Below are 26,905 nucleotides of genomic sequence, written 5' to 3'. Positions count from 1 at the left end.
ACAATAATATTTATTGTGTTTTCTACTTATTCCTTTTTGAGACAAGGTCTGTTGTAACATGTAGCTCTAGCTGGCCTGGAACTCACTGTGTAGGTCAAGCTGGCCTTGAATTTACAGGTATCATAGTTTTAATCCTAATGGGATTAAAGGCAACCTGTACTTAGGATCACATTTTCTATTTATTTAACTTTTTATTTGCTTTGCTTACTAGTTACTGAGAAAGGTGTGTTAAAATCTCATGTTGTAATTGTAGATTGAACAGTTTCCCCTTTTTTAATTTTGAGATTACCTTAAAGATATATATATTTAAGCCCAGAATTGTTAAAATCTTCCGATATTATTTTGAAGTAGTCCTCATTTCTAATAATGCATTGTCTTAAAATGTTTTACTTACCATTATAAAACATATTTTGTTTTCATTAATATTTTTCAGGTTTATAAAAATTTTCCTATTGATTAAACCTGTCTTGTCACATATTTATAAAGTTTCTTGTATATTCTATATGATTAAGTTAAAGTCTTACTGAGACCCTTGAACTTTTAGCTAGTCATTTTGGTTCGTTTCTGTTTATTTTATTTGTTGAGTATTTACGTTTTAATTTTGTTTTGTACTTTTTTGTGGCTTTCTAACTTTTTCTTCCTTTCTATTAAGTTCGGGGTTCTTTATTCTCTTTTCATCTCTGCTGATTTGCAAGCTTTATGTGTATAATCTTTCTTTTCTTGGATAGTTAGTTACCCTTTGTTGTTGTGTTTTAAACCTTTTCACAGAAATAAACTACAACTTGCTAATTTTTCCAAGCTGAAATCACCAGTGTAACCAAGACTCCCCTTACTCCTCAATCAAGAACTGGTGTTGGGGGGATCTGTGCCTGTAATCGGAGCACTCAGGAGGCTGAAGCAGACATACATACATACATACATACATAGCAAGACATTGTCCGAGAAACTAGAGGCTGGGGATTGTAGCTCAGTGGTAGAACACTCAGGTCCTGGGTTTGAATATTCTCAGCACATGAGAAGTCCCTTTTCAAACACACCTAGTGAGTGCCCCCTCTCCCAGTACCCTTTGCAGGTCATTACTTTTCAGATGTCTGGTGGCATGGATTGGTTTTGTCTGTTTTACTGTTCTTATATGTGGCTCTTTTGCTGTAGTATATATCTTTGTGTCTTGCCTCTTTATTCAACATGTAATTTTGATTCCTTGTAGATTAATCTGTCTTTTCTCTCTCGCTTTTAAAATTATCTGTATGTCTTAGATTTTCTTCATTTACAATCTGTCCAGATACAGATTTGCTTCTGTTGTCCTGCTTGTAATGAGTTTTTCTGAATTGACATCTTTTATTGGTTCCCAAAATTTTAAATCCTTAGCTTGTTTACTCAAAAGCGGTGGGGCTTCACGCAGGACGGTGACTTGAACAAACCTCTGAAAAAGTTATCTTGCTCCTTGTTTGCTGGTTACTTTGGACAAAATATTTCAATGGCCTGTACCTCAAGTTCTCATTTTCCTACCTCAGATCTATCTGAATATCAAACGGAAGAGCATTGCAAATTAGGATGTCAAACACAGCACAGAGTTAAGCTGGCCACAGACACTGAAAATTGCTGAGTGGATTCCAATAATGCTTTGTCAAACGTTTAGTGAGTGAGCATCACAGTCTTCATTACTCAGATTCTGTCCGTTTCCATCCTATCTTTCCTCTCCTTCCCACACCTATGTAGAAACACAAGAGTATTTGTGCCACATGCACATTTTAGAATGGTTTAGGTGTGAAGTTAGAATCTACCCATCTCCAGCACTGTACAAACCAGTGTGCTCTGGTGGGTAGGATTTAATGTCTCTGCAGTTCATTTTGTCTAGATCAGCCGTACAATGCTGAACATAACTTTGTCTTAGTATGCATTTGAAACTGAATTAATGTTTCCTTTCTCTCCATTAGATTTGTGGAGATTGTCTTATGAAAAGTTCATGGGCTTAAAATTAGACAGATCTGGGACCAAATCTTGACTTGACCATTTCCTGACCTGTGACATTAGGCAAGTCACTTTACCTTTCTGGTGTTCCACTTTTCTGAAAAATAAGGTATTAATTTATTTCTGGATTCAGTGGATATGTAGAATACTCTTTTGGCTATGTAAGTGGCTTCATTTTATTCCTGTAACAGCCTTATAATACAGATTAATCCTCTTAAAAGTGGAGAATCTAATACTCAAAAACAGGATAACTTGCCCAAGCTTATACAGCCCACATGCACTGCAGCAGGTGTAGCCCCGAGTATCTAATTATAAAGTCTATGGCCTTAGTAGTAGCTAAGGCTTTTAGCACAGACCTGGGAGTTAGCTGACACTCAGTAGATGTGAGCGTTTGTGGAGGGCAGCAATGCTCTTATAAACTTCTAGCAGTTGATAGTGCCCTGTACACAAAGGCACTTAAGAAAAAGCCAATGCTTATTGTTTCTGGGTATGCTTCTATTCTTCTGTTCATTGTATGTTCACTTTTTAGCTAAAGGGAAAGGACAGCCCCAGGCCAGGGTGAATATTAACACAGCCTTGGTTGAGGATATAATCAACTTGGAAGAGGTGGATGAAGAAATGAAATCTGTGATGGAAGCACTCAAGGATAATTTCAATAAGACTCTCAACATAAGGACTGCACCAGGTTAGTGGTTAAACCCATGTTTCAGGGAGCGTTACAGTAGGATAGAGCATGGGCCTGTCACCGTGTCAGTCCCAGCTTTGGCACGAATAACTGATGTTTATGAGCAGTTACTTTTCTGTAACTAAGGAGTTTCCTTGTCCAATTCCTGCTGTAGAGTGTAAATGAGTTAACTGTATCATGGTTCTAGAATAGTGGGGCTTGTGTCCATTAAGTGACTCTCTCCCGTGGAGTAGCATTGTGCTTGGCCTGCGGGGAACCAGCATAGCAGTAAGCAAAACCTGTCATGATCAGTGCATGTGGAATTACACTCTCACAAAGTAGTTTTTTTGTGAATACTATAAGCATATGTGGGTATCTTGTCTCATAGTCCTATGTCCTTAGTCTGCTTTTTCTAGTTTGCGCTGTTTGGCCGTTCTTAACCAGCACTGAAAACCACATTCTGCAGACTTGCCCACCTGAGGCCTTTCTCTGCCCATAAGCTTACCAGGAAGATTCCGCTTAGGTTAATAGCTTCCTGAAAGTGGCTTTTCTAAGTGGGAAACGTCAGGACTGTCTAGGAGAACTGTTTGCAGATGTGATAGAGAAGTGGGCTGTCAGCTAATGGTGCAAGCGGGCAGGAAAAATCCAATTGCTGTTAAATTGGCCTTTTGCGAGTTGTCATCATCCTACAGTTAAGTTGGAGACCCCCTCTGAAGGTGTCTTTAGGAACTTCAGCCTCTCCCACTCATGTTTTGATTGGGGAGGTTTGTAAGGAAAATAGACGATATTTCATGAACTTGTTTCTGAAAAGTACTCAGTTCATTATAAAAATGATCAGAACCACGTTGAGTTCAAAGATGCGATCTGGTGTGAGACTAGAAGGCAGTTCCTGGCATTTGTTAACCTTTGTGCTGGAGTGTTTCTGCCTTTGCTGACAGTAAAGCGTGCCATTCAATCTTTCCCAACTGTTTATTTTAAGCTTGCTTATTATTTTAGGTATGAAACTGATAAAGTGCTCTGTCTCCCTTGTGCTTTCTGCCTGTTAACATTCTGCAGCCGAAACCAGAGAGCAGCTTGAGAGAAGCCCAGGGAGAAATGTGATACTTAAAATGAGCCAGCCAGTTCCACTCTTGTTGAACTTATGAAGATGATGGGCTCGGAAAGAGGGTGGGAGTGTAATTTGTTAACTGTTAACCTCTGAGAAAATGAGGGACAGGAGTGAGCTTGAGGGAGATTCCCACTGGGGACAGATTGAGGGGAAGGGTTTGATGCATTATGTTGATAAGGATTGAGGGATAGGCACCATTACCACTGCACTCTGCCCATGTGGGGCCTTCTGTGGCAAAGGCTCTTAACAGCCAGTCAGGGAGGCGGAACTAAGATCTATCTTCAGCAGACCTCCACTTGGAATCTCCCCTTCTTTTCCTTGGGTTAAGTTTGTGTAATGTTCTGTGTAGATTTTGAGGCTGTGAAGAAACTGGGTAAAACAAGCTACACATGGCCCATGCTCTCTGCTGGAATGGCTCTTCTATATCATTTCTATAATATATCATTTCATAAGAGGTTACCTGGACCTCTTCACTGCCATCCAGCCTGTGTCTATCTCAGAGACAGCAGATGGCTGTCAACACTTGTCTGAGGTGCAGGTTTGTTCTCTCCTTCTTGCTGCTTCCCCTTTGTCCTTCATTCATCTGTTTGTTTGCACAGTAGTATTGAGCACTACTGTAATAGATGGGAACATGGAGAGGGAAGATCTGGTTCCTAATGTCCAGGAATTTAGAGCCTCATATGAAAGGGCAGACAAACTGATGCACATAAGAACAACCTAACAGCGAAACAGTGGAAGCATGACTTTGGAGGTGGTCTTGCATGGACTTGGATTTAAGTTCTGTTATTAAGAGCTGTTGTGATGTTGGGCAAGTCATTCTGTTTACCTCAGTTTCCTCATCTGTAAAATGGTGGCGGCAATAATAATGAAAGCAAGTAATATTAAAAAGCATTAGCACTGGAGCTTTGCTTATAGGACGTAGTCAGCAACTTAAGACTGCCATCATTATTATTGAGACATGCTTAGAATGCTGAGGGCTTATAAGAAGGGTCTGTGATACAACTGAGGAGTCAGACAGGTTCTTGAGATTAGATATCACTGCCCCGAGACTTTAGAGAAAGAGCAAAAATTATCACAGTAAAGTAGACTGGGATATCTGCTATCCCACATAGTAGACTACATAGTGAGCTCCAGGCCAACCAAAGCTACATAGTAAAACCTGTTTTTTTAAAAAAATAAAAGTATTGAAGAAAAAAAGTCACATTCTAGAATCTTATAGCAGCTGTGCTCCCTCAACTTACAGAGTACTAGGGTCACGAGAGGAGTCAGCAGACCCAGCTTCAGATATGATTTGTTCAAGGGCTGCTGAGGAAATGATTAATGAATCTAAAATACAATGAATTGAGAGATTCAGGGTTATTAAGATACCAGTTCTCTTTAACTTGATCTGTTGATGTATGGAAACCTGAACCTAAAATTTCTAAGTGATTATAGTTACTTTGTTGTTGTTATTGTTTGTTCTTGTTGTGTTTTTCAAGACAGGGTTTCTCTGTGTAGCCCTGCCTGTCCTGGAACTCACTCTTTAGATCAGGCTGGCCTCCAACTCAGAGATCCGCCTGCTTCTGCCTCTCTGAGTGCTGTGATTACAGGCATATGCCACCACTGCACAGTGATTATAGTTAATTTTAAAAGATGAGAAAACATTAAAAAATTATAAAGTGATTTAGTCAACTAATTTATGTCAATCGATGGATGATTCTGTAGATCACTTTTGGTGATGTGGTCAGTTAAAAAATTGTTAACTAGTCAGTGAACATGGTAGATATTTCCAATCTTGTGAATCTTTCAACTCCTTTAACCATTGCTTTTTAATTTTTTTGTTTTTCAAGACAGGGTTTCTTTGTGTAATTCTGGATGTCCTAGAACTCACTCTGTAGAACAGTCTGGCCTCTAACTAACAGATCTGCCTACCTCTGCCTTCCAAGTGCTGGGATTAAAGGCATGTACTACCACCACTAGGCTGTTTTGTAGTACTTAAAGTAGACATCTATACTTTCTTAGTTAAGTTTATTCTTGTTTTTAAGTTATGATGAATTAAATAGCTTTTATAATTTCAAAAAAAGGAGAAGTATATTCCTAATAGAGAGAAAATTACATGCAAGGATATTAGTTTGATTAAAATACAAAGCTTTCCAAAAAATAGTAACAGCATTATTGGGTCTTAGTTATAATGCTTTTTAATATAGTTTTAAGTCTAATCCTCATTAAAGCCCTTGAAGTACAGTTTTTGTCTTATTTAAAGATCAGGAAATGGAGGCGCAGAAGGTACTTAGAATCTGGAAGCAGTGAGCTGGTTTTTGAATTTAGGTATTTGAATTTTAGAATCATGGTGACTTTTTATTTTTATACTCTGATACTTTTTCAGGTTAAAGCCAGTGGTGTCAATCCTTGTCTGTCATGATGACACTGAATCTGATTGAGTACTCCAAATCAGGTCTTTGGGTCATAGTGTGGTATTTACTTCATTAATCCTACACTGTAGTCCAGAATAGCTTTAGTTAGTAATTGATGGGGGAGGGCCCAGCCATTGTGGACAGTACTTTTCCTGTGTTGGTGGTCCTGGGTTCTATAAGCCAGTAATCAGCACCCCTCCATGACCTCTGCATCAGCTCTTGCTTCCAAGTTCCTGCCCTGCTTGAGTTCTTGTCCTGGCTTCCTTCAGTGATGATCTGTCCTATGTCACAGGAAAGGCCTTAAGTCCAGGAAACCAGAATGGTTACTTACCTTGGTTCTAGTAAGGAATTCCAATGTGGTTCATTGCCTGAAAATGCTCCTGTGAACAGCCTTGTCTCATTGGGAAGGGATTCCTGTGTGTTTGTTAAATTTTAGATAAAGATATCTAATTTAGATAAATTAGATAGAGATACGGGCTTCTAAAGTCTTTTAGAATTCTAAAACCTTCTTGCTTTTTCCTTAGGATCCCTTGATCATATTACTGTGGTAACTGCTGATGGGAAGCTTGCTTTAAATCACATTGGCCAGATCTCCATGAAGTCACCACAGTTGATTTTGGTGAATATGGCCAGTTTCCCAGAGGTAAGGTGCCTTATTGAAAGGTATCTGTCTTCAGTGTTTTGAATAGTGGAGGTTTGATCAGGTCTGAAGGAAATGTCCCCTTTAGTTTGGGAAGGAATTTATTAAAGAAAATATAGGACGAGAAAAGTCTCTTATCTCTGAAGTTTTAAAAAATGATTATCTTTATTTCATGTATATTGGTGTTTTGCCTGCGTGTATGTCTGTATGATGTGTCAGATCTCCTGGAACTTTTGAAAAAATTGTCCAGGATTTTATAGATTCAGGTGTGGAAAAGATCAGATCCAGGAAAACAATGTATCACTATATATAGTTGTGAGTTGCCATGTAGGTACTGGGAATTGAACCTGGGTTCCATGGAAGAGCAGCCTGTGCTCTCAACCACTATTTCTCCAGCCCCATCTCTTAAGTTTTTACCTGTTAAATGCAAATGTTATAGCAACCAATTAAATAATTCAAAAAGCAATAATGGAGAGGTTGTGATTGGCTCTTGGGGCAGTGTAAGACTTTTGTAACCTGTTATCTTAGTTACTTTTCTATTGCCATGACATAACACTATTACCAGGGCAGTTTATAAAAAAAAATCCATTTAACTTGAGGCTCACAGTTCTAGAGAGTTAGTCTATGACCATGATAGAGGGGGAACATGGCAGCAGGTAGGCATGGAGCTAAAGCATAGGTAAGAACTTTTGAAACCTCAAAACTGACCCCCCAGTGACTCACCTTCTTCTCGAAGGCCACACCTTCTAATCCCTCCCAGACAGTTCCAACAACTGGAGACCACACATTCAAATATGTGAGCCATAGAGGGGGATTCTCATTCAAATCAGCATGCCTGGAAACCATGTGGCCTATCTGTGGGGCACCTCTGTCCAGTTCTTGTTGATAATTGCCAGGCAGAAATGTAGACCTGGTAATTAGTATTAACAGATGCTCCAGTTTTTATTTCCAAGAGACACCAGTAACCCCAAATTTTGTACAAAGTCTTTTTGTTCTCTAAATGTTTTGGACTAGTTTACTTTTCTCTTTTTAAAATATGGGCATCCGGGAGGGTTGGCATGTGTCTGTTATCTTAAGTCTTGGGAGGTGGAGGCAGGATAATCAGGAGTTCAAGGATAATTTAGGCTACACAAAACAAACAAAAAACCTTGAGCCGGAATAAAACATTTTAAATGGGCCAGTTATGACCTGAGAGCTGCTATTTTGTTACTTCTGTATTAGAATTTGGAGAAGACCCTCTAGGACTTCACCTTCTTTCAGACTAGACAGAACAATATAAGCAGTGCCTGGCATTAGAGACTGGAAGATGAGTTGCATTTAACCTTGGGGCTCTATGGTTTTAACTGTAGTTGAGAAACCTAGAAAACGTGAAATCCAGTCCTTTCTCTGCCTTTTCCTTTGGCAAGTTACTTCCTCTCTTGCCGCCATCGCCTGACCATCCTGCTCTGGTCTCTGTGTCAGTAGTTTTGTTCATGTCAGGCTGTGTGTTGGATTTGACAAACCAGTTTAACAGTAGGAGCAGAACAGACCGTTTCCAGTCAGAAGGGTCCTGTGACTGATGCAGCAGGCACACTTTTGGATTTGTTGAACCACTGCCCCTCTCCATTCTCCATCCTTCACCCACAGTGAACTTTAGTGTTTCAAGGTATGTGTTGGATTGTATCACTCTCACAATTCAAATGATCTTTAAGAAGTAAAAGTTTAAAATGTTTACTGTGGACAAAAAGGCTTTGGTAATCTGGCCTCAGCCTGCATCCAGTCTCTGCAGTCCTGTGGCATTGTCTTCCTGGTACTCTGTTGTACTCAGACTGGCCTTAAAATACATCATGACTTTTACACCCTCAGGGTCTTTGTAGGTACTGTTCTTGTGACTTGGAACATTTTTTGCTGGCTGTTTGCTGCTCAAGTTTTGAATTACAATGTAGATGTCACTTTTTCACTAGATTGTAAGCTTGCAGTAGGAGAGTCATGTATAACTTTTTCATTGTGTTCACACCAAACAGTGCTGGGCACATGGAACTGCTCCATACATTGTCTTTACATTGGTGGATATGTATTATTAGGTATATGGAAGGGAAGCACTCATTCATGGCCTTACTGAGGAGCATAGAAACATGAAAAGGAACTGTCAGCTTGTTCTCTGTTGTCCCCGTCTGAACCCCTGAGGTGTCTGCCCTGTTCATCTAATCCCATAGGCACTGTAGACCAATTTAGGGACTAGCCTCCTAATTACACAGCTTGAAGACCTCATCAGGCAGATTGCTTTTCAGAGCCAATCACTTCTGTTATTAAATGGCAAATGTTATTCACAGAAGTAGCACCTGATTGGCCACCAGAGCATCTCTTATGAGGCAGGAGGAGGTATTAACTGTTTAATTTTTTCTTAGGAAGTTGGAGTGTATTTTCTTCTTTCAACTAAAGAATCTTTGCCATTTCTCTAGTGTGCTATCCCCTGGGTTCTGGAAAAAGCTTACCCAACATCTCAGTAGAGGGTGCAGGCGTAGGCACAGTGAGGAAGTGTGAGTTTCTTTATCTCATCTGGTGGGTGCATAAAACAACAGCTCTAACTAAACACTTCCTTCCCCCGGCTTTAGAAGCTGCCCATAGAGTACTGAGGTTCATGGCTTCAAAATGCTCAGCTAATCTTCCTTGTATCTATAGAATTTCTTTCTGTTTCTTGTGTAGTTGACTTTCTTTCCCAGCCTGGACATTTCTGTGTCATGCTGTTGTGACACAGTGCAGATTTACATGTATAATCCTTCAAACACATTGAAGCCAAAACCTGTGTTTCCTTTGTTTAGCGTATATTTTGCTTGATAAATTATGCACACAGCTGTCCTCTTCCCTAAACATGCCTGAAGCTACAGTTAATGATCGGAAAGAAGAGAAGTGAATGAAAATAGCGTCATTTGAGCAAAAGCAAATAACAGTGACAACGGTAACACCATCAGTTGGCTCAATTATTTGTAGATGAGGCAACAGGCTCAGAGAAGGGAAATGCCTCTCCTAGCTTCACACTGTTATGCACATAGTTCTGCTCGACATGTAGGCTTGCACTCTTTCCACCATCTGCATTAACTCACTGATATCTTTTGCATCCTCCAAGTGAGTAGGTTTTATGTGGAGGGCCGGAAACTCATTGATGGTTAGAGATATCAGAGATCTGTTTTCAGTACCTTGTATTCTAGGGATTCACTAAGGTATAAAGAAATGGAAGGCCGGTAATTGATATGGCACTAACAGAGTTGACTCTGAATTCTCAAGAAGTTGTTTACCTGTATACAGACATTTTGCTATCTTTTGTCCATTATTGTGGGTTGGCAAGGACAGGCATTGCTAATTAATTGATAGTGGAACTCTTTTCTGCCAGTACCCAGATGGGGTCAGTGATCTTTCTCAATATACAGTATGCCAGTATCTATTGCCAGTTGGTTAGTGTTGAGAGCAAAGCAATCAGTCTGCCTTGTGATAACAGGGAGTGTTCCCCTCCAGTGACAGAATTAAAAGCTAAAGATAAGGACTGGAAATTGTATATGCATGTATGCCTTTTTTTGTTTGACCTATGAATAGTTTAAACATACTGTTAGGGAAATAACTGTAGTTTCCTAAGGCCTGAATCCTACCGTGTCAAACCAAAATGTACATACCTAGATAAATTAGAAGACTTACTTTCAGTAAGTTTCTTTATGAGAAATCTCAGTTAACATTTTTCCCTAAATATGAAGACATAAAAAAACTAAAATGTAAAGTAAGGTTTTGAAGTAAAGTCAGGAGATGCATTTTCCAGTTGATTTAAATGTAATTACCAGGAGTATTCATTCAGCAAGCTTTTGTGCTTCACTGGCACTGCAGCCTCTACTGTGCAGGTGGAAATAGTGAGACTGCCTAGCTTGATGTCTGAGTGAGTACTCGTTTGTCTACAGGGGAAGGTTGCATGGACCCACTTGGACCAGACTGAAAAGGAGCTTGTTGGTAGTAGAATCTGGTAGTTTGAACGGGAATGGCCCCCATAGACTCATGTGTTTGAATGCTTGATATATAGGGAGTGGAACTATTAGGAGGTGTGACCTTGTTGGAGGAAGTGTGTCACTGTGGAGGCAGGCTTTAAGGTCTCATATGCTCAAGCTAGGCTAGTGTGACAATCTCCTTCTGTTGCCTATGGATCAGGATGTAGAACTCTCAGCTCCGTCTTATGTCTGCCTGCATGCTCTCATGCTTCTCGCCATGACGATAATGGGCTAACCTCTGAAACTGTAAGCCAGCCCCAAGTAATTGTTTTGCTTCAGAGAGTTACTGTGGTCATGGTGTCTCTTCACAACAATAAAAACCCTACCTAAGACGTAAGGGTGTGATAGCAGTGTTTTCTGGGTTATGTAGTGAGAAGCTATAAAAGGTTAGGAGGTGGGAGCTAGAGCTTCTTCTTTAAAGTGGGGATGCTTCCTTTACTCTTAACTCTACAAATGATTTTATAAAGGGTGACTGTTTTCTGCAAGGAGATATTTTCTTTATTATTTTGCCCAGTTGTTTATTTTTACGTATATGAGTGATTATGTGTACACTGTGTGCATGCATTATTCACAGGGGCCAGGAGATGGTGTTGGGTCTCCTGGAATTGGAGTTATAGGTGGTTGTAAGCTGCTGTGAACCAAACTTGGGTGCCCTGTAAAAGCAGCAAGCGCTCTTAACTGCTGAGCTGTCCCTCCAGCTCCACTTTTATATATATTGTTCATAGTTGTTTCCTTGTGTAATAATTACTGAATACATTGAACTTGAGGCTCTGTAAAAAGAATAAAGACAAAGTAATAACATTAGACCAAATGCAGCTCAGCCTCTCCTTACCCCTGAAAGTAACTGAAGTTTGATAGGTTGTCTCTTTTATAGCATCTTTCTTGAGCTGTCAAGGAATACTGTCTATCCAAAAGGATGTGACTTTACCCTGTAGGCTCCCTGTTCATAATAAACAGGTGGTGCTTGGTTATAGCAGAGATCCCTTTCCAATACTAAAGACCTATGATTTGAGGCAACATTTAGAAAATTTACTGTAAATACTTATATTTTACACACTCTTAGGTTTTACACATATGTGTATGGATGATCTGGTTTGTTGTCGTGATGTCATACAGGTGTAGAATTAAGGTAATTTAAAGATGAATGGGTAAATTTTTAGACACCTCCTCTAAAACAGGAACAGTGAAATGCTTGGAAAAGTAACATAGGTGTGTTCCACCTTCCATGCCTTTCAAACGTAAAGCTGGAGGAACTCAAGGACAGGACTGGCCTTTGAGTTTAAGGGCATGAATCAGCTCTGGAAAATGTCAGGAGCCTTGTTCTTGTGAGTTCATTGTCTTCTACCCACTTCCTTTTGTTTTTAGGATTGATAGAAGGTGCAGCGAGCATATTGTTCAAGTATGAAGTTGGACATTAGGCAGTCTGTGTATCAGTAAGTGAGCCTGCAAGAGAAGTTACTAAAGGATGTTAGGGGGACTTTACACATTTTCAATACATGGATATGGTGTGTTCATATAATAACTGCTATTGACTGGATATTAACTCTGTGCCAGGCACTGAGTTAGGTATATTGCTTACATTATCTCATTGCTTTTGTTATACGTAGGTACCATATCATCTCAGATTCTTAACGGTCAAATTTATTGTTCAGGGTATGTGGTCCCAAAGCTGGTTTTAAACTGAAGTTTTTCTGATTCCAAGACCCATGCTTTTCTTCTGTCACTCTGCTTTTTCTGTGGTGCACAGCAGTGGCGGTTTACTGCTCATTCCAGAGCGTGAGTGAGTTTGGTATGAGTGTAGATGTGAATGAGTTAAATTTATTTACTCATTCCAAACCGGCACTGGTATATTTTGAGTGTAAAATGTCAACTGGAATTTTTAACGTACGAAATCTTTCATCTGTCTTTACACCAATCTTTGCACAGACCAGCTCTCCTCCCTTGAGGATTTATTGTGGTTTTGATCTGTGTTGCCTCAAACCATTGAAATCTTTTCAAAGAAGCAGAGCTGTTTTCTTTTTCTTTTTTCTTCTTTCTTTTTTTCCTTCCGCAATACACTGGTACCAGGAGTGGACATGGCTTGCTATTCAGCTTGATCAAAGCACTCTACACCAGTGTAACTTCCTGATCTTACTGGTAACAGAACTAAATGTTTCCATGTTCTGCCAAGATGGGTTGCCAGTTATCGACAGAGGGCTTGCATCTGGTAATAATTATTTACTAATTCTGTTTACCTTTTGATCTGGTTTTCAGTGTACAGCTGCAGCTATCAAGGCTATAAGAGAAAGTGGAATGAATCTGAACCCAGAAGTGGAAGGGACACTAATTCGGGTACCTATCCCCAAGTAAGTTTGGCTGAAATCCACGTTTTTCAGTGACACGGAGTGGTTGTCTTGGATGGAAACTAGTACCTTGAGACATTTGGGCCAATGGCATGCCCTGTTATCTGCATCTTTCATCCTGGCTAAGCTGTGAGGTCAGTTTGCTGATGCAGATTTGCTTATCACATATCTGTGTGCGCTACAGCAGTAAGCTTGCAGAACACCTTATCCCTACACCTTGTGGCTGGGAAGTTAGGACAAGTTAGCACACTAAGTCATTACAGATTAAATGAAATAAATTCTAGGAGGAAAGAAAAGCTACCATATCTAGGAGGGAGTGATTGACAGGTGTGATAGTGGGAAGGGCAGTTTTAGCATGGGAAGGTCGTTTAAGGAGTTACCATTTCTGCTGAGAGCAGATGATGAGGGGGGGTCATCAGCCTGGAGGAAGCACTCAAAGAAGGGTGAGTGGCAAGCACAAAGGCCTCAGCTCAGAAAGCAACTTGTCAACTCTAGCCCCATGTTCCTTGTCGGATTATTTTTGCATTACTCTTTGGTAATTGAAGAATTAAAGGCATAAGTCCAGAGTAGTGGGGTTTTTGTTTTGTTTGTTTGTTTTGCTTAATGAATTTTTAAGTGAATAAGAATAGATCTTCCTTCCTGAATTTAAAAAGAGAAGACAGGCTGATGAGATGGCTTAGTACATAAAATCCTTGCCATAGAAGCCTGGCAGTGATTTCCATCCCTGAAGCCCTCATACAGGCAGAAAGAACTGACTCTACATAGTTTTCCTCTGGGTTCCACATGTGGGCTGTGACAGCAACTCCCAATACGCAAACTCACTTCCTGCTTTCCCAACAATAAATGAAAACTTTAAAAAGAAAAGATAATACTTGAGAAGTGGGGTCAGGAGGATCACAAGATCAGGGCCAGCCTGGTCTACACAACAAAATCCTTCCTCAAAAGAACAGATAAGATGGTGGCATGTTTGAGTAAAAGAAAAGCTGGTGTGTCTGAAGCACAAGAAAAGGGTAGTGAGAACAAGAGTTGGATTAGTGCTGACGGGGGAGACTTCACAGGCATGGGAGGAAATGGGATTTCTTCTAATGGTAGTGAGAAGCCATTGATGGGTGCAAGCAAAGGTTTGATCTGACAGGGACTTTGCAAGTGTCTCTCTCATTGCTGGTTAATGTGCAATATTGGAGACAAAGTGGACATAAAAAGAACAGTAAAATTACACAGTCTAGGTGAGACATGAGCCATGGTTACACAACAGAAGAACCACCGTTCCTACACAGTGCCTCACACTGACCAGCTGTGGCCAGGCCCTTTCCTAGTTATTGGGTATAGCAGTAAGCCAAACCACAAAGCCCCTTGTTCCTTTGGAGCTCACCTGCTAGTTGAGCAGATATAATGAACTCCATAGTGTCTGGTGTTGGTAAGATCTATGAAGAGTCAGCATGCAAAGAGATGGAAGAGGGCTGGTTAGATGGCTTCAGTTCTTGGCACCTATACTAGGCAGCTTACAACTGTATCTCCAGTTCCAAGAGATCTCATATGCCCTTTGGCATTGTCTTAGTTACTATTGGTGTGATAAAATGCCATGACCAAGGCAGCCTATGCCTGGGAGAGTTTATTTGGGGCTGGTAGTTCTAGAGAGACAGAATTTATCACCATCGTGGCAGGAGCATGGTGGCAGGCAAGCAGGCATAATGCTGGGACAGCAGCTGAAACCTCACAAACAGAAAACAGAGTGTACAGTGGGGGTGACAAGAGTCTTTTTTGAAACTTCAAAGCCAACCCCACACTTCCTCTAACAAGGCCACCTCTAAATCCTTCCACAGTCCCACCAACCAGGGACCGAGTGTTACGCACTGAATGAGGGCCATTTCCATCCATACCACTCAGACTTTGAGCACTTGCACATGTGTGGTACACATGAACTCATGAAGACATGCCCACATACACATAATTTTTTTAAAAAATATTTTTAAGAAAGAGAAATTTGGGGGCTCTAGAGAAGCAAGCAAGATTCAGGAAGGAAGGGAAATTTAAATGATTGCAGCAGTGACATCCTCCAAACAGCAGAAGGGAAACAGAATGACTAGGGTTCCTTTTGTGTCACCTGTCATCCTGTATTTCTTTGTAAACATTGCTTCATTTGTTATATGATCCTTTTAAAGTAATTTTTCCAATTAGGAAAGTTTAGTCTCCAAGAGGTAAATTAGTGCTGCCCAGGTTTCCTTGGCTACAAAGTGTCACAATGATGTCTTGCTAGGCGGCCAGGTGTTTGAGACCATCCTGCCTCCGCCTTGAGAGTACTGTGAGTACAGATGTGTACCACCAAGCTCAGCTGTGAGAACAGCCCTAACCCTGAAGGAACTGACAACTTCCTTGACTATACTTTTTCCTGCCATATGGCCAGAAAATACCTGTGTTCTTGATACTATATAAAACAGAATTAACACTCTGCTCTAAAATCTTGTGAACTGGCTAGTATAACTTGTGTTTAACAGCCATAAAATCTTGGGTTCAAATTCAGTGCCTGTTTGCTTGGGAAGTGTCTTCTCAGCATGTGTGTATTCCAGTCTCTTCTGAGGGCACAGAGACCTTATGCTTGCTCATAGGCCATTTGTCAGGCTCTTTGTTTGCATTACCTCCAGATACTTGGGAAAACCACCGTGACCCACAGTTTATAGACAAAAAGCTATGAAGCTCCAAGAAATAGAGATTGCCATGATCATATGACCATTATTGGCAGATAAGATTTGAGAATCGTGAGTTTTTCTGTTACTCTCTATTCTGATGAATAATTTTGGAAAGTACTGAAAGTGATTATGAATATCAGAAGCAAGATTTACAAGTAGAGGGGCTGGAGAGGTAGCGCAACAGTTGGGAGTGCTTACTGTTCTTCCAGAGGACTCAAGCTCAGTTCCTAGCACCTTCTTAGCATCTTCCAACTGTCTGATACCCTCTTCTTGCCACATTGAGTACCCACACATATTTAGCGTATGACCACAGAGACATACACACACATGGTGTAGATAAAAATAAAAGAAACCTTAATTTAAAAGTTATTTTTAAATATTACAAGAGAAATAGATTGTAGGCAGCATCTTCATCCTCTGGTTGTTAAACTTCAGTCTGTAGTCTTGTAGGCCACTTCACTTTTCTGAGCTTTGTCTTTCTCATGGACCAGATGAAAGGGCTCTGCTCGGGTCTGTAGGTCCCTTGATGGTCCTCAAGTTCTGCAATGCTACGAACTTGTGTTGCTAATGTATACTCTTGGCTTGGGTTCTTTTCAAAGCAGCCCAAACGCTTTTCACATTTTTATTTGAAAGGTCAGATTGACATAACACGCATCTCTGCAACCCCACAGGAGTTAACAGTTGCCCTTGGTGTATTGAACATAAGTTTGAAGTATCAGTGTGTTTAACTTGTATTTTCAAAGATGTAGGATTTGTTACATCGCTTTTTTACATTATTTTTATCTTGGTTAATGGATGTAATCCAAGAGAAAGTTGACAGACCAAAACCCTCTGCTCCTGCAAACCTCATTTTTTATATACTTTTCTTCTCCTTGACAAGGTGGTAGGGTCATAAGGCCCCTTACTGAATTATGTGTTTGGTAGTTTTCCAGATAAAAAATGAATGGTCTGTTCTTTATTATGGAAGCTGTGTCATGTGAGTGGATAAAAGTTGATTTTAAAGTAAAAGTACCAAAGTTTTCATTAGTTTTTGGCAGTAACTTCCAAATGACTCTAGCAGATTGCTGTGTTTAGAGCTGATTATTTGTAGAGTAGGTGAAAAAGTACACAATGATAGGCAGAGATTTCATGTGATTAAGAGAGAGAATAACGAATATGATTTCTTTAAAGAAACCACATACACTGCTCCTTCTGTAAACAGTGAATGGTAAGGAGCGAGGAATGGGTAATACACTGAACACCACTCTGCTGGGAGCTTTCGAGTGCCTGACACACTGGGGAAGCAGGGGAGCACAGTGCTTAGATTAACCCTGCCCCCCCCCCATGTATACTGAATTAGGATCCAGCTCTTCTTTTGGCTGTGTGACAATAGGGACTCTTTTCACTTCTGAATCTTGGGAAGTTCATTTGTAAAATTAAATTCATGGGAATTGTTTATATGGTGTTGGGAGATAACGTGATAATGTACTTGGAGCTGTTGATATCCAGTAGAACCCACTTGATGGTATCAAATGCTGCTGTTTGCTGCATTCCCTTTCATAGACAGGCAAGAACATCATTCCCATTTAGAGGTAAGGATACAGATTCAAAGAGCTGAAGTTCTGGCTCTAGGTCTCACAGCTGGTAATTGGCAAAGCTTGTAAGGATATACATATGTACACATGTGTGCACACACGCACCAAGGCAAGTTTGAGAAATACAAGAGAATAAGAATAAATAACTAAGATCCATTTCTGTTTATAATATTTTATGCTTAGCTCTAGGAAAACTTGTTTTTCCTGGCCATTTGTGACTCTTGCACCTCAGGATCATCTGCAGATTTACTTTTCACCCTAGCTCTGGTCATACAGCTATAATTCTCGGCAGCAGCTCTGGTTTCCCACCTCACTTCATCACACTTCTGTGAGTCTCCTAAGTGAGTACGTAGCTCTTTGAGCTAGAAGGAGGTAGAAGATAAACTCCGTGGGTAGGAGGTCAGACAGGAAGCAGAGTAGTCCTTTCCTCTTTTTGTTGCCAGTCAGAGATCATCTCTGTAGCCAGGGTTGTTTTGTTTGTTTTGAAATAGGGTCTCACTATATAGCATTGACTGACCTGGAGCTCCCTATCCTGTGTAGACCAGGCTGGCCTCGAACTCAAAGATAGACTGACTCTGCCTCTTGAGTGCTGGGATTAAAGGCATGTACCTCCATGCTTGGTGACTGTGGGAATGTATCATGCTGTCTCTTATGGGAAAATGGCCTATCCTGTTCTTCAGGAAATAGCTTTGGTACTGTTTTCTCCCTAAATGAAGCAGTGTCTCCATGTTTTCTATGAGAATTCCTTATTCTTTCCGAGACAAAATCTCATGTAGCCTAGACTAACCCCAAACTTGCTAGCTAAAATTGACCCAGAATGTTTGATCTTACGTGCATCACCCCACCTGGTTTATTCCTTATTCTTTAGTTTTGTTTTGTTTTTGAGACAGGTGTTCTCTGGCTGTCCTGAAACTCATTCTGTAGACCAGGCTGGCCTTGAACTCACAGAGATCCACCTGCCTCTATTTCCCAAGTGCTGGGATTAAAGGCGTGCACTACCACTGCCCTGCTACCTTATTCTTAAAAGTTGTTCAGGTTTTTTGTTTTGTTTTGTTTTGTTTTTTTCACTTAACATTAACTAGTTCCCAATTTCTAGATATCTTGTTTTAAATTGTTTTTCTTTTGGTAGCTTTTAAAGACAGATTTGTTTAGTTTAGTTTAGTTTAGTCATACGAGTGTTTTGCCTGTGTGTATGTGTGTATACCACATTCCTGGTGCCCATTGAAGAGGGCAGAAGAGGATGTCAGATCCCTTGGAATTGGGATTATGATGCCTGTAAACCACCATGCAGGCACTGATTAGCCAACTTTAGTCCCCTGCAAGAACTACCAGTGCTTTTAACTGCTGGGCTGATTCTCCAGCCTCTTAACTGTGTTTCAGTTCTTGTAAATTTTAAAACTTTGCTCCAGGACCTGCTGAGAGCCGAAGAGGTAGGGACGTTGGGGATTAGTAAAGAAGTCAATGTGAGGTGTGGGGCCTTGAGTGTTACTCTTGCTATTTAATTGTGTGTGTTTGCAGCATCACTGTGCAGTGCTGAGCTGCTTAAAGATATGGACATTTCAGGTCCTCACAGCCATCTGGAGCTTACCTGGATCACCCCTCCATTGTTCTACAGACCCAAACCTGTTGTTATCCTTCTAGAAACCTCTGTAGGATTTGATGCCTCCTTTGGCTCACTGCGTGGAAGCGCTAATAGTAAGAAGGTGACAAGTGTGTGCTCTTTGTTTGCCTCATTTCATCCTGTTCCTTCCTATCGTTTATACGTAATCACTGTAAGCCTTTGAGAGTTTGTTCAGGTGTATTAAGTAGTTCAGTCAGAATTAAAAAGGACCCAGATTTGGGGCTATTTCACATCAGAATTACATTTTTGCATCTGTGCACTTAAAAGGGTGCTTTCTGGTTTACATTTACTTGTTTTCATAGTCAATGGTCCTTTGATTGATATTTGAAATTTTAATTGTATAATCATCTACTATTTTATTGCTGTAAAGAGATAGTACGAACAAGGCAACTTATAAGAGAAAGCATTTAACAGTGACCTTGCTTACAGTTTCAGAAGTTTGATCATCATGGTGGGGACCATGGCAGCAGATAGGCGTCATTGATGAAGCAGTAGCTGAGATGTAGGCTTTTGAAACCACAAATCCCACCCACAGTGACACACCTACTCCAGCATGGCCACACCTCCTAATCCTTCCAACATGATCCACTAGCTAGGGTCAAAACATCAAAGCAGATGAGCCTGTGGAGGCTGTTCTCCTTCAAACCACCACAATCATAATCCAAACAATGTAGAATAAATGATTTTTAGGGTTTGGAGAGATGGCTCAGTGATCAAAAGCTCTGTTCGTTCTTGCAGAGGACAAAGATTGAGCTCCCAGCACCTATATGGTAGCTAACAACTGCTTGTAAGTCCAGTTCTAAAGGATTGAGTGCACTTTTATGGTCTCTAGACATCAGGCGTGAACATACATGCAGGAAAAAAATAAAAGTAAATCAATCTTTTTTTAATATTTATTGAGCTCTACATTTTTTTTCTCTGCTCCCCTCCCTGCCTCTCCCCTCCCCCCTTCAACCTTACCCCAAGATCCCCATGCTCCCAATTTACTCGGGAGATCTTGTCTTTTTCTACTTTCTACTTCCCATTTAGATTCGATCTATGTAAGTCTCTCTTAGTGTCCTCATTGTTGTCTAAGTTCTCTGGGATTGTGGTTTGAGGGCTGGCTTTCTTTGATTTATGTTTAAAAACCACTTATGAGTGAGTACATGTGATAACTGTCTTTCTGTGTCTGGGTTACCTCACTCAAAATAACGTTTTCTAGCTCTATCCATTTTCCTACAAAATTCAAGCTGTCATTTTCTTCTGCTGTATAGTACTCCATTGTATAAATATACCATATTTTTCTTATCCATTCTTTGGTCGAGGGACATTTAGGTTGTTTCCAGGTCCTGGCTATGACAAACAAAACTGCTAGGAACGTAGTTGAACACATGTCCTTGTGGCACAATTGAGTATCCTTTGGATATATACCCAGAAGTGGTATTACTGGGTGATTGAGGAAGTTTGTTTCCTAATTTTCTGAGAAATCGCCACACTGACATCCAAAGGGGTTGTACCAGCTTGCATTCCCACCAGCAATGCAGAAGTGTTCCCTTTTCCCCACAACCTCTCCAGCATAAGTTGTCATCAGTGTTTTTGGTCTTGGCCATTCTTACAGATGTAAGATGGAATCTCAGTATTATTTTGATTTGCATTTCTCTGATGACTAAGAATGTTGAACATTTCCTTAAGTGTCTTTCAGCCATTTTAGATTTCCCTGTTGAGAGTTCTCTGTTTACTTTTTTTATTGGATTATGTGATCTTTTGGTGTCCAATTTCTTGAGTTCTTGTATATTTTGGAGATCAGACCTCTGCCTAATGTGGAGTTAGTGAAGATCTTTTCCCATTCTGTAGGCTGTTGTTTTGTTTTGTTGACTGTGTCCTTTGCTTTACAGAAGCTTTTCAGCTTTAGGAGGTCCCATTTGTTAATTATTTCTCTCAGTGTTTGTGCTGTGGGGTTATATTTAGGAAGTGTTTCCCTTTGCCAATATGTTCAAGTGTACTTCCCACATTCTCTTCTCTAAGGTTCAGTGTATCTGGCTTTATGTTGAGGTCTTTGATCCATTTGGACTTGAGTTTTATGCATGGTGATAGATATGGGTCTATTTTCATTCTTCTACATGTTGATATCCAGTTATGCCAGCACCACTTGTTAAATAGCTTTCTTTTTTCCATTTGACATTTTTTGCTTCCTTGTCAAAAATCAGGTGTTTGAAGATGTGTGGATTGATATCCGGGTCTTCTATTTGGTTCCGTTGGTCCTCCTGTCTGTTCTTATGCTAATAGTAGGCTGTTTTCAGTACTGTAGTTCTGTAGTGGAGTTTGAAGTCAGGGATTGTAAAGCCTCCAGAAATTCTTTTATTGTTCAGGATTGTTTTGGCTATTCTGCTTTTTGTTGTTGTTGTTGTTGTTGTTCTTTTGAGGTCCGTGAAGAATTGTGCTGGGATTTTGATGGGCATTGCATTGAATCTGTAGATTGCTTATGGTAGGATTGCCATAATTATTATGTTGATCTAAGATTATGGGAGATCCTTCTATTTTCTGATATCTTCTTCACTTTCTTTTTTTTTAAAATACTTGAAGTTCTTTTCATACAGGTCTTTCACTTGTTTGGTTAATGTTACCCCAAGAGATTTTATGTTATTTGTGGCTATTGTGAATGATGATGGTTCTCTGATTTCTTTCTTAGCTTCTTTATCATCTGTATATAGGAGGGCTACTGATTTTTTTTGAGTTGATCTTGTATCCAGCCACATTACTGAAGGTGTTTATCAGCTGTAGAAGTTCCCTGATAGAATTCTTGGGATTACTTATATATGCTGTCATATCATCTGTGAATAGTGAAAGTTTGACTTCTTCCTTTCCAATTTGTATCCCATTGGTCTTCTTTTGTTGTCTTACTGCTCTTGCTAGTACTTCAAGAACTATGTTGAATAGATATGGAGAGAGTAGATAGTCTTGTCTTGTTCCTGATTTTAATGTAATCGCTTTGAGTTTCTCTTCATTTAATTTGATGTTAACTGTCGACTTGCTGTATATTGCTTTTATTATGTTTAGATATGTTCCTTGTATCCCTGATCTTTCCAAGATCTTTATCATGAAGGAATGTCAGATTTTGTTGAATACTTTTTCAGCATCTAATGAGATGATCATATGGTTTTTTCTTTCAGTTTATTTATGTAGTGAATTACATGGATAGATTTTCATATTTGAACCATCCCTGCATCTCTAGGATGAAGCCAACTTGCTCATGGTAAATGATTTTTTTGATGTGTTCTTGGATTCGATTTGTCAATATTTTATTGAGTATTTTTTGCATCAATGTTCATAAGGGTGATTGGTTTGTAGTTCTCTTTCTTGGTTGAGTCTTTATGTGGTTTTGGTAATAGGGTAACTGTAGCCTCACAGAAAGAGTTTGGCAATGTTCCTTCTATTTCTATTAGGTGGAACAATTTGAGGAGTATAGGTATTAGCTCTTCTTTGAAGTTCTGGTAGAATTCTGTGCTAAAACTATCCGGCACTGGACTGTTTTTTGTTTGGAGGCTTTTGATGACAGCTTCTATTTCTTTGTAGGTTATAGGTCTATTTAAATTGTTCACTTGGTCTTGATTTAATTTTGGTATGTGGTACCTATCAAAAAAATTATCACTTTCTTTTACATTTTCCAATATTGTGGAGTACAAGTTTTTGTAGTATGATCTAATGAGTCTCTGGATTTCTTTAATGTCTGCTGTTCTGTCCCCCTTTTCATTTCTGATTTTGTTGATTTGGATGTTCTCTTGCTGCCTTTTGATTAGTTTAGATAAGGGTTTGTCTGTCTTGTTGATTTTTTCAAAAAACCAACTCTTTGTTTCATTGATTCTTTGTATTTTTTTGTTTCTATTTTATTGATTTTGGCCCTCAATTTGATTATTTCCTGTCCTCTATTCCTCCTGAGTGAGTCTACTTCTTTTTGTTCTAGAGCTTTCAGGTGTGCTGTTAAATCACTGATGTGAACTTTCTCTATTTTCTTTATATGGGCACTTAGTGCTATGAACTTTCCTCTTAGCACTGCTTTCATAGTGCCTTATAGGTTTGGGTATGTTGTGCCTTCATTTCCATTTAAGTCTAGTAAGTCTTTCATTTCTTTATTTCTTCCTTGACCCAGGGGTGATTCAATTTTCATGAATTTATAGGCTTTCTGCAGTTAATCTTGTTGTTGAATTCTAAGTTTAAACATGGTGATCCAATAAGATACAGGGGGTTATTCCATTTTTTTTTAATCTGTTGAGGTTTGCTTTGCTACCAAGAATGTGGTCAATTTTAGAGAAGGTTCCATGAGATTCTGAGAAGGTATATTCTTTTGTGTATGGATGGTGTGTTCTGTAGATGTCTGTTAAGTCCATTTGAATCATAACATCTCTTAGGTCTCTTATTTCTCTGTTAAGTTACTGTCTGGTTGACCTGTCCATTGGTGAAAGTAGGGTGTTGAAGTCTCATACTATTAGTATGTGAGGTTTGATGTGCAATTTAAGCTTTAGTAATGTTTCTTTTACATATATGGGTGCTCTTGTATTTAGGGCATACATGTTCAGAATTGAGACTTCATCTTAATGAATTTTTCCTGTAATGAGTGTGAAGTGTCTATCTCTTCGGATTGATTTTAGTTTGAGGTTTATTTTGTTAGATATTAGAATAGTTACACCTGCTTCTTTCTTGGGTCCATTTGATTGGAAAATCTTTAACCAACCCTTTTCTCTGAGAAGATGTCCGTTTTTGAGGTTGAGGTAGTTTCTTGTATACAGCAGAAGGATGGATCCTGCTTTCATATCTGTTCTGTTAATCTGTGTTTTTTTTATAGGTGAATTGAATCCATTGATATTAAGAGATATTAGTGACCAGTGATTGTTAATTCCTGTTATTTTTTGATGATAGTGTTTGTGTGTTTTTCCTTCTTGGGAGTTTGCTGGTGCAAGGTTATCTGTTGCTTGTGGTTATATTTGGGGGGGGGAGTGCAGTTAGCTTCCTTGGGTTGGAGTTTTCCTTCTAGGACTTTCTGTAGGGCTGGATTTGTGGATAGGTATTATTTGAATCTCGTTTTGTCATGGAATATCTTGTTTTCTCCATCAATGGTGATTAAAAGCTTTGCTGGGTATAGTAGTCTGGTCTTGCATCCATGACCTCTTAGTGTCTACAGCATGTCTGTCCAGGACCTTCTGGCTTTCATGGTTTCCATTGAGAGGTTGGATATCATTCTGATAGGTCTGCCTTTATATGTTACTTGGCCTTTTTTCTTCACAGCTCTCAGTAGTCTTTCTTTATATTTTGTGTTTTGATTAATACATAATGAGGGGACTTTTTTGTTGTTGTTCAATCTATTTGATGTTCTGTAAGCTTCTTGTACTTTCATAAGCATATCCTTCTTTAGATTGGGAAAGATTTCTTCTATGAGTTTGTTGAATATATTTTCTGTGCCTTTGAGCTGGATTTCTTCTGACCCTCTTCTACCCCTATTATTCTTAGTTTTGGTCTTTTCACGGTATCCCAGATTTCTTGAATATTTTGTGTTAAGAATTTGTTGGATTTAACGTTTTCTTTGACCTATGAATCTGTTTCCGCTATAGTATCTTCAGCGTTTGAAATTCTCTCTTCCATCTCTTGTATTCTGTTGATTGTACATACTTCGGCTTGTTTACCCAGATTTCCTGACTTTCCTCTGTTTGTGTTTTCTTTATTGCCTCTATTTCAGTTTTCAAATCTTGGTCTGTTTCCTTTACCTGTTTGTTTTTTCTTAGTTTTCTTGAGTTTTTTTTTTTAAAAAGAGATTTATTGATTTCTTCGAATGTTTTGTTTGTCTTTTTCTCCATTTCTTTCTTTCTGTCTTTTTTTTTTTTTAGAACAACTCAGCAAAATAAAATTCTGGTTTATTGTTGGACATTGTTTCATACATACATTAAACAGGTCAAAAGATAAACAAACAGCAACTTCATAGACAAAACAAGGAAGAAAAAGAACCTTTTCTCTTTGACCTTTTTAACCATCTCATACAAAGCAACTACTTACAGTACAGCCAGGTCCATACACAAAAGAAGTTACTGGAATAAGATTGGGTTTTTCTGTTGTTGTTTTTGGTTTTTCTACAAGTTTTTTTTTCTCCTTTGAGATTATAATGAACATGGTCCCACCACAAGTAAGGTCAGAGTAGGACAGAGAACGCTCTGAAGTCTGGTCTGGTCACCTGTTACCATTAAAAATGGCTGACCCCTAACAATATGTACAAAAAATATAAAATGCAAATAAAAATAAAATTTCTTTTAAAGTATTTTTAAGGAAAAAAAGCAGGGCCTTGGAAGTTTTGGGTTTTTTTCCTCCCCTATTGAAAATTCATGGTGGTGTGGTTTTTGGTGAGTTAATCAAGAGCTCATGTCATCTGGGGGTGGTACTGCCCGCTCCTCTACTCGAAGGTGACCACGTTTAAATTCTGGACACGTGGCCTTAGTTGAGCTTTTCCTTTGCTGTCCAGTCATCCTCAGCAGTCTTCTGCTTCTTGTGTCAACACCATCCTCCTCATCCTCTTCAGCTACCTGCTGCCTGTAGGAGCCTCAGCGTCCTCATCTTCATCTCCATCCTCTTCCTCTTCTTCATCTGCCTCATTGTCGGCCTCCTGCTCCCCACTTTCTCCTTAGCAGGTGTGTCTCTTTCATTGTCTGCCTTCTCCACAACTTCCTTCTCTCCTTCGGGTCCTTGGTGGTGATCTCAGAGCTGGTGTCCATGGCAGTGTCTGACAAGGGGGGTGGGGGTGCGTGCCAGTGATCCGATGTGCGAATGAGAAAGGAATCGAGTTTGATGACTCTGCCGAGAAAGCAGCTGGAGTTGCAGGAGGAGGAGGGAGAGGATGGGTAGGGGCGGAGGGTGGCAAATGTGGAACAGAACCCAGGAACAATGCAAAGATGGTTTTTCAGAGCAGCCAGTCTCCTTCATTTCTTTAAGGGAGTTTTTCATTTCCTCTTTAAGTGTCTCTATCATCTTTATAAAGTTATATTTAAGATTGTCTTTCTCTACTTCTTCTGGGTTAGGATGATCAGGTCTTCATCATTGTTGATGTTCACTGTTGTATGATCATTTGGTTCTGAAATTACCATGTTGCTTTTTAGGTTGTTGAACGAATGTTTTCATTGGTGCCTATCCATCTCTTCCTCCAGTTGGTGCTGACACTGTCTTTGCCTCTTGGTCCAATCCTTGCAGTTGCTGTCTGTGTCTCAGGGAGCTGCTGATCTCTCTTGGCCAGCTCTCTTGGTTCACCGTGTGCCGTTGCAGCCTATGGTTTAGAGTTCCTCTAAGGTAGCAGGGGATGTGTGGGCCTTGTGGTTTACAGGGTCAGATTGATTGGGGTGGGTGGGAGCAGCCTACCCGCGTTCTGGCTGGGTAGAGAACCTGACGCAGGTGGGGGAGGGGCTCAGAGTTTTGCCCTGGGTACCATGGGCCTAGAGTGGGGTGTTCAGCTGGCTAGCTGATCACTCACTCTTGGTCCGTTGGGTGTAGTTACAACCTGTGGTTCAGAGTTCCTCTGAGGTCGCAGGGAATGGGTGGTGGAATGGGCCTTGTAGTTTATAGGGTCAGATCAATGAGGGGCGGTGTGTTGGAACAGCCTACCTGTTGAAAGCTTGCCTGCTGGCTGGCTAGTGCCTTATTTTTCTTAACCATGAATGAATCCACAGCCTCTCATTTCCTGTGGAAACAAAAGCAAAACCTCTTCTCCAAAGTAACATGTCTTTTTACTTAAATTTTGAAGTCAAGGCATTTTCAAAATATTAATTCAATAGGTTGGATTAATCCAACAGCAACTGTTTCTCCTTCCTCAGCAGTCAAACAATTCAGAGACAGCACAGTAATATAAGGTATCCAGACTCTTTGTATATTTTCAATCTTTTTTTTTAAAT

The 26,905-nt window shown here is 39.8% G+C and overlaps 1 protein-coding gene across 3 annotated transcripts in view; it reads left to right on the top strand.

Annotated features, from left to right (window-relative positions):
- The window catches only part of Mrrf (mitochondrial ribosome recycling factor), a 67,537-nt gene that overhangs the window by 16,317 nt on the left and 24,315 nt on the right, over positions 1 to 26,905 (top strand). For 2 of the 3 annotated variants that reach the window (XM_048432270.3, XM_048432268.3), the window contains exons 3-5: positions 2,501 to 2,656; positions 6,661 to 6,779; positions 13,037 to 13,128. In XM_048432270.3, the coding sequence (XP_048288227.1) occupies positions 2,501 to 2,656; positions 6,661 to 6,779; positions 13,037 to 13,128 (367 nt within the window). The remainder of the gene's footprint in view (positions 1 to 2,500; positions 2,657 to 6,660; positions 6,780 to 13,036; positions 13,129 to 26,905) is intronic. The other variant, XM_048432271.3, reaches the window with a different exon arrangement.

This window comes from Myodes glareolus, chromosome 21 (assembly GCF_982192425.1).
Source record: "Myodes glareolus chromosome 21, mMyoGla1.1, whole genome shotgun sequence".
Lineage (NCBI taxonomy): Eukaryota > Metazoa > Chordata > Mammalia > Rodentia > Cricetidae > Myodes > Myodes glareolus.
The sequence above is the reverse complement of the archived record's forward strand: the minus strand, read 5'-3'. Positions and strand labels throughout refer to the sequence as shown.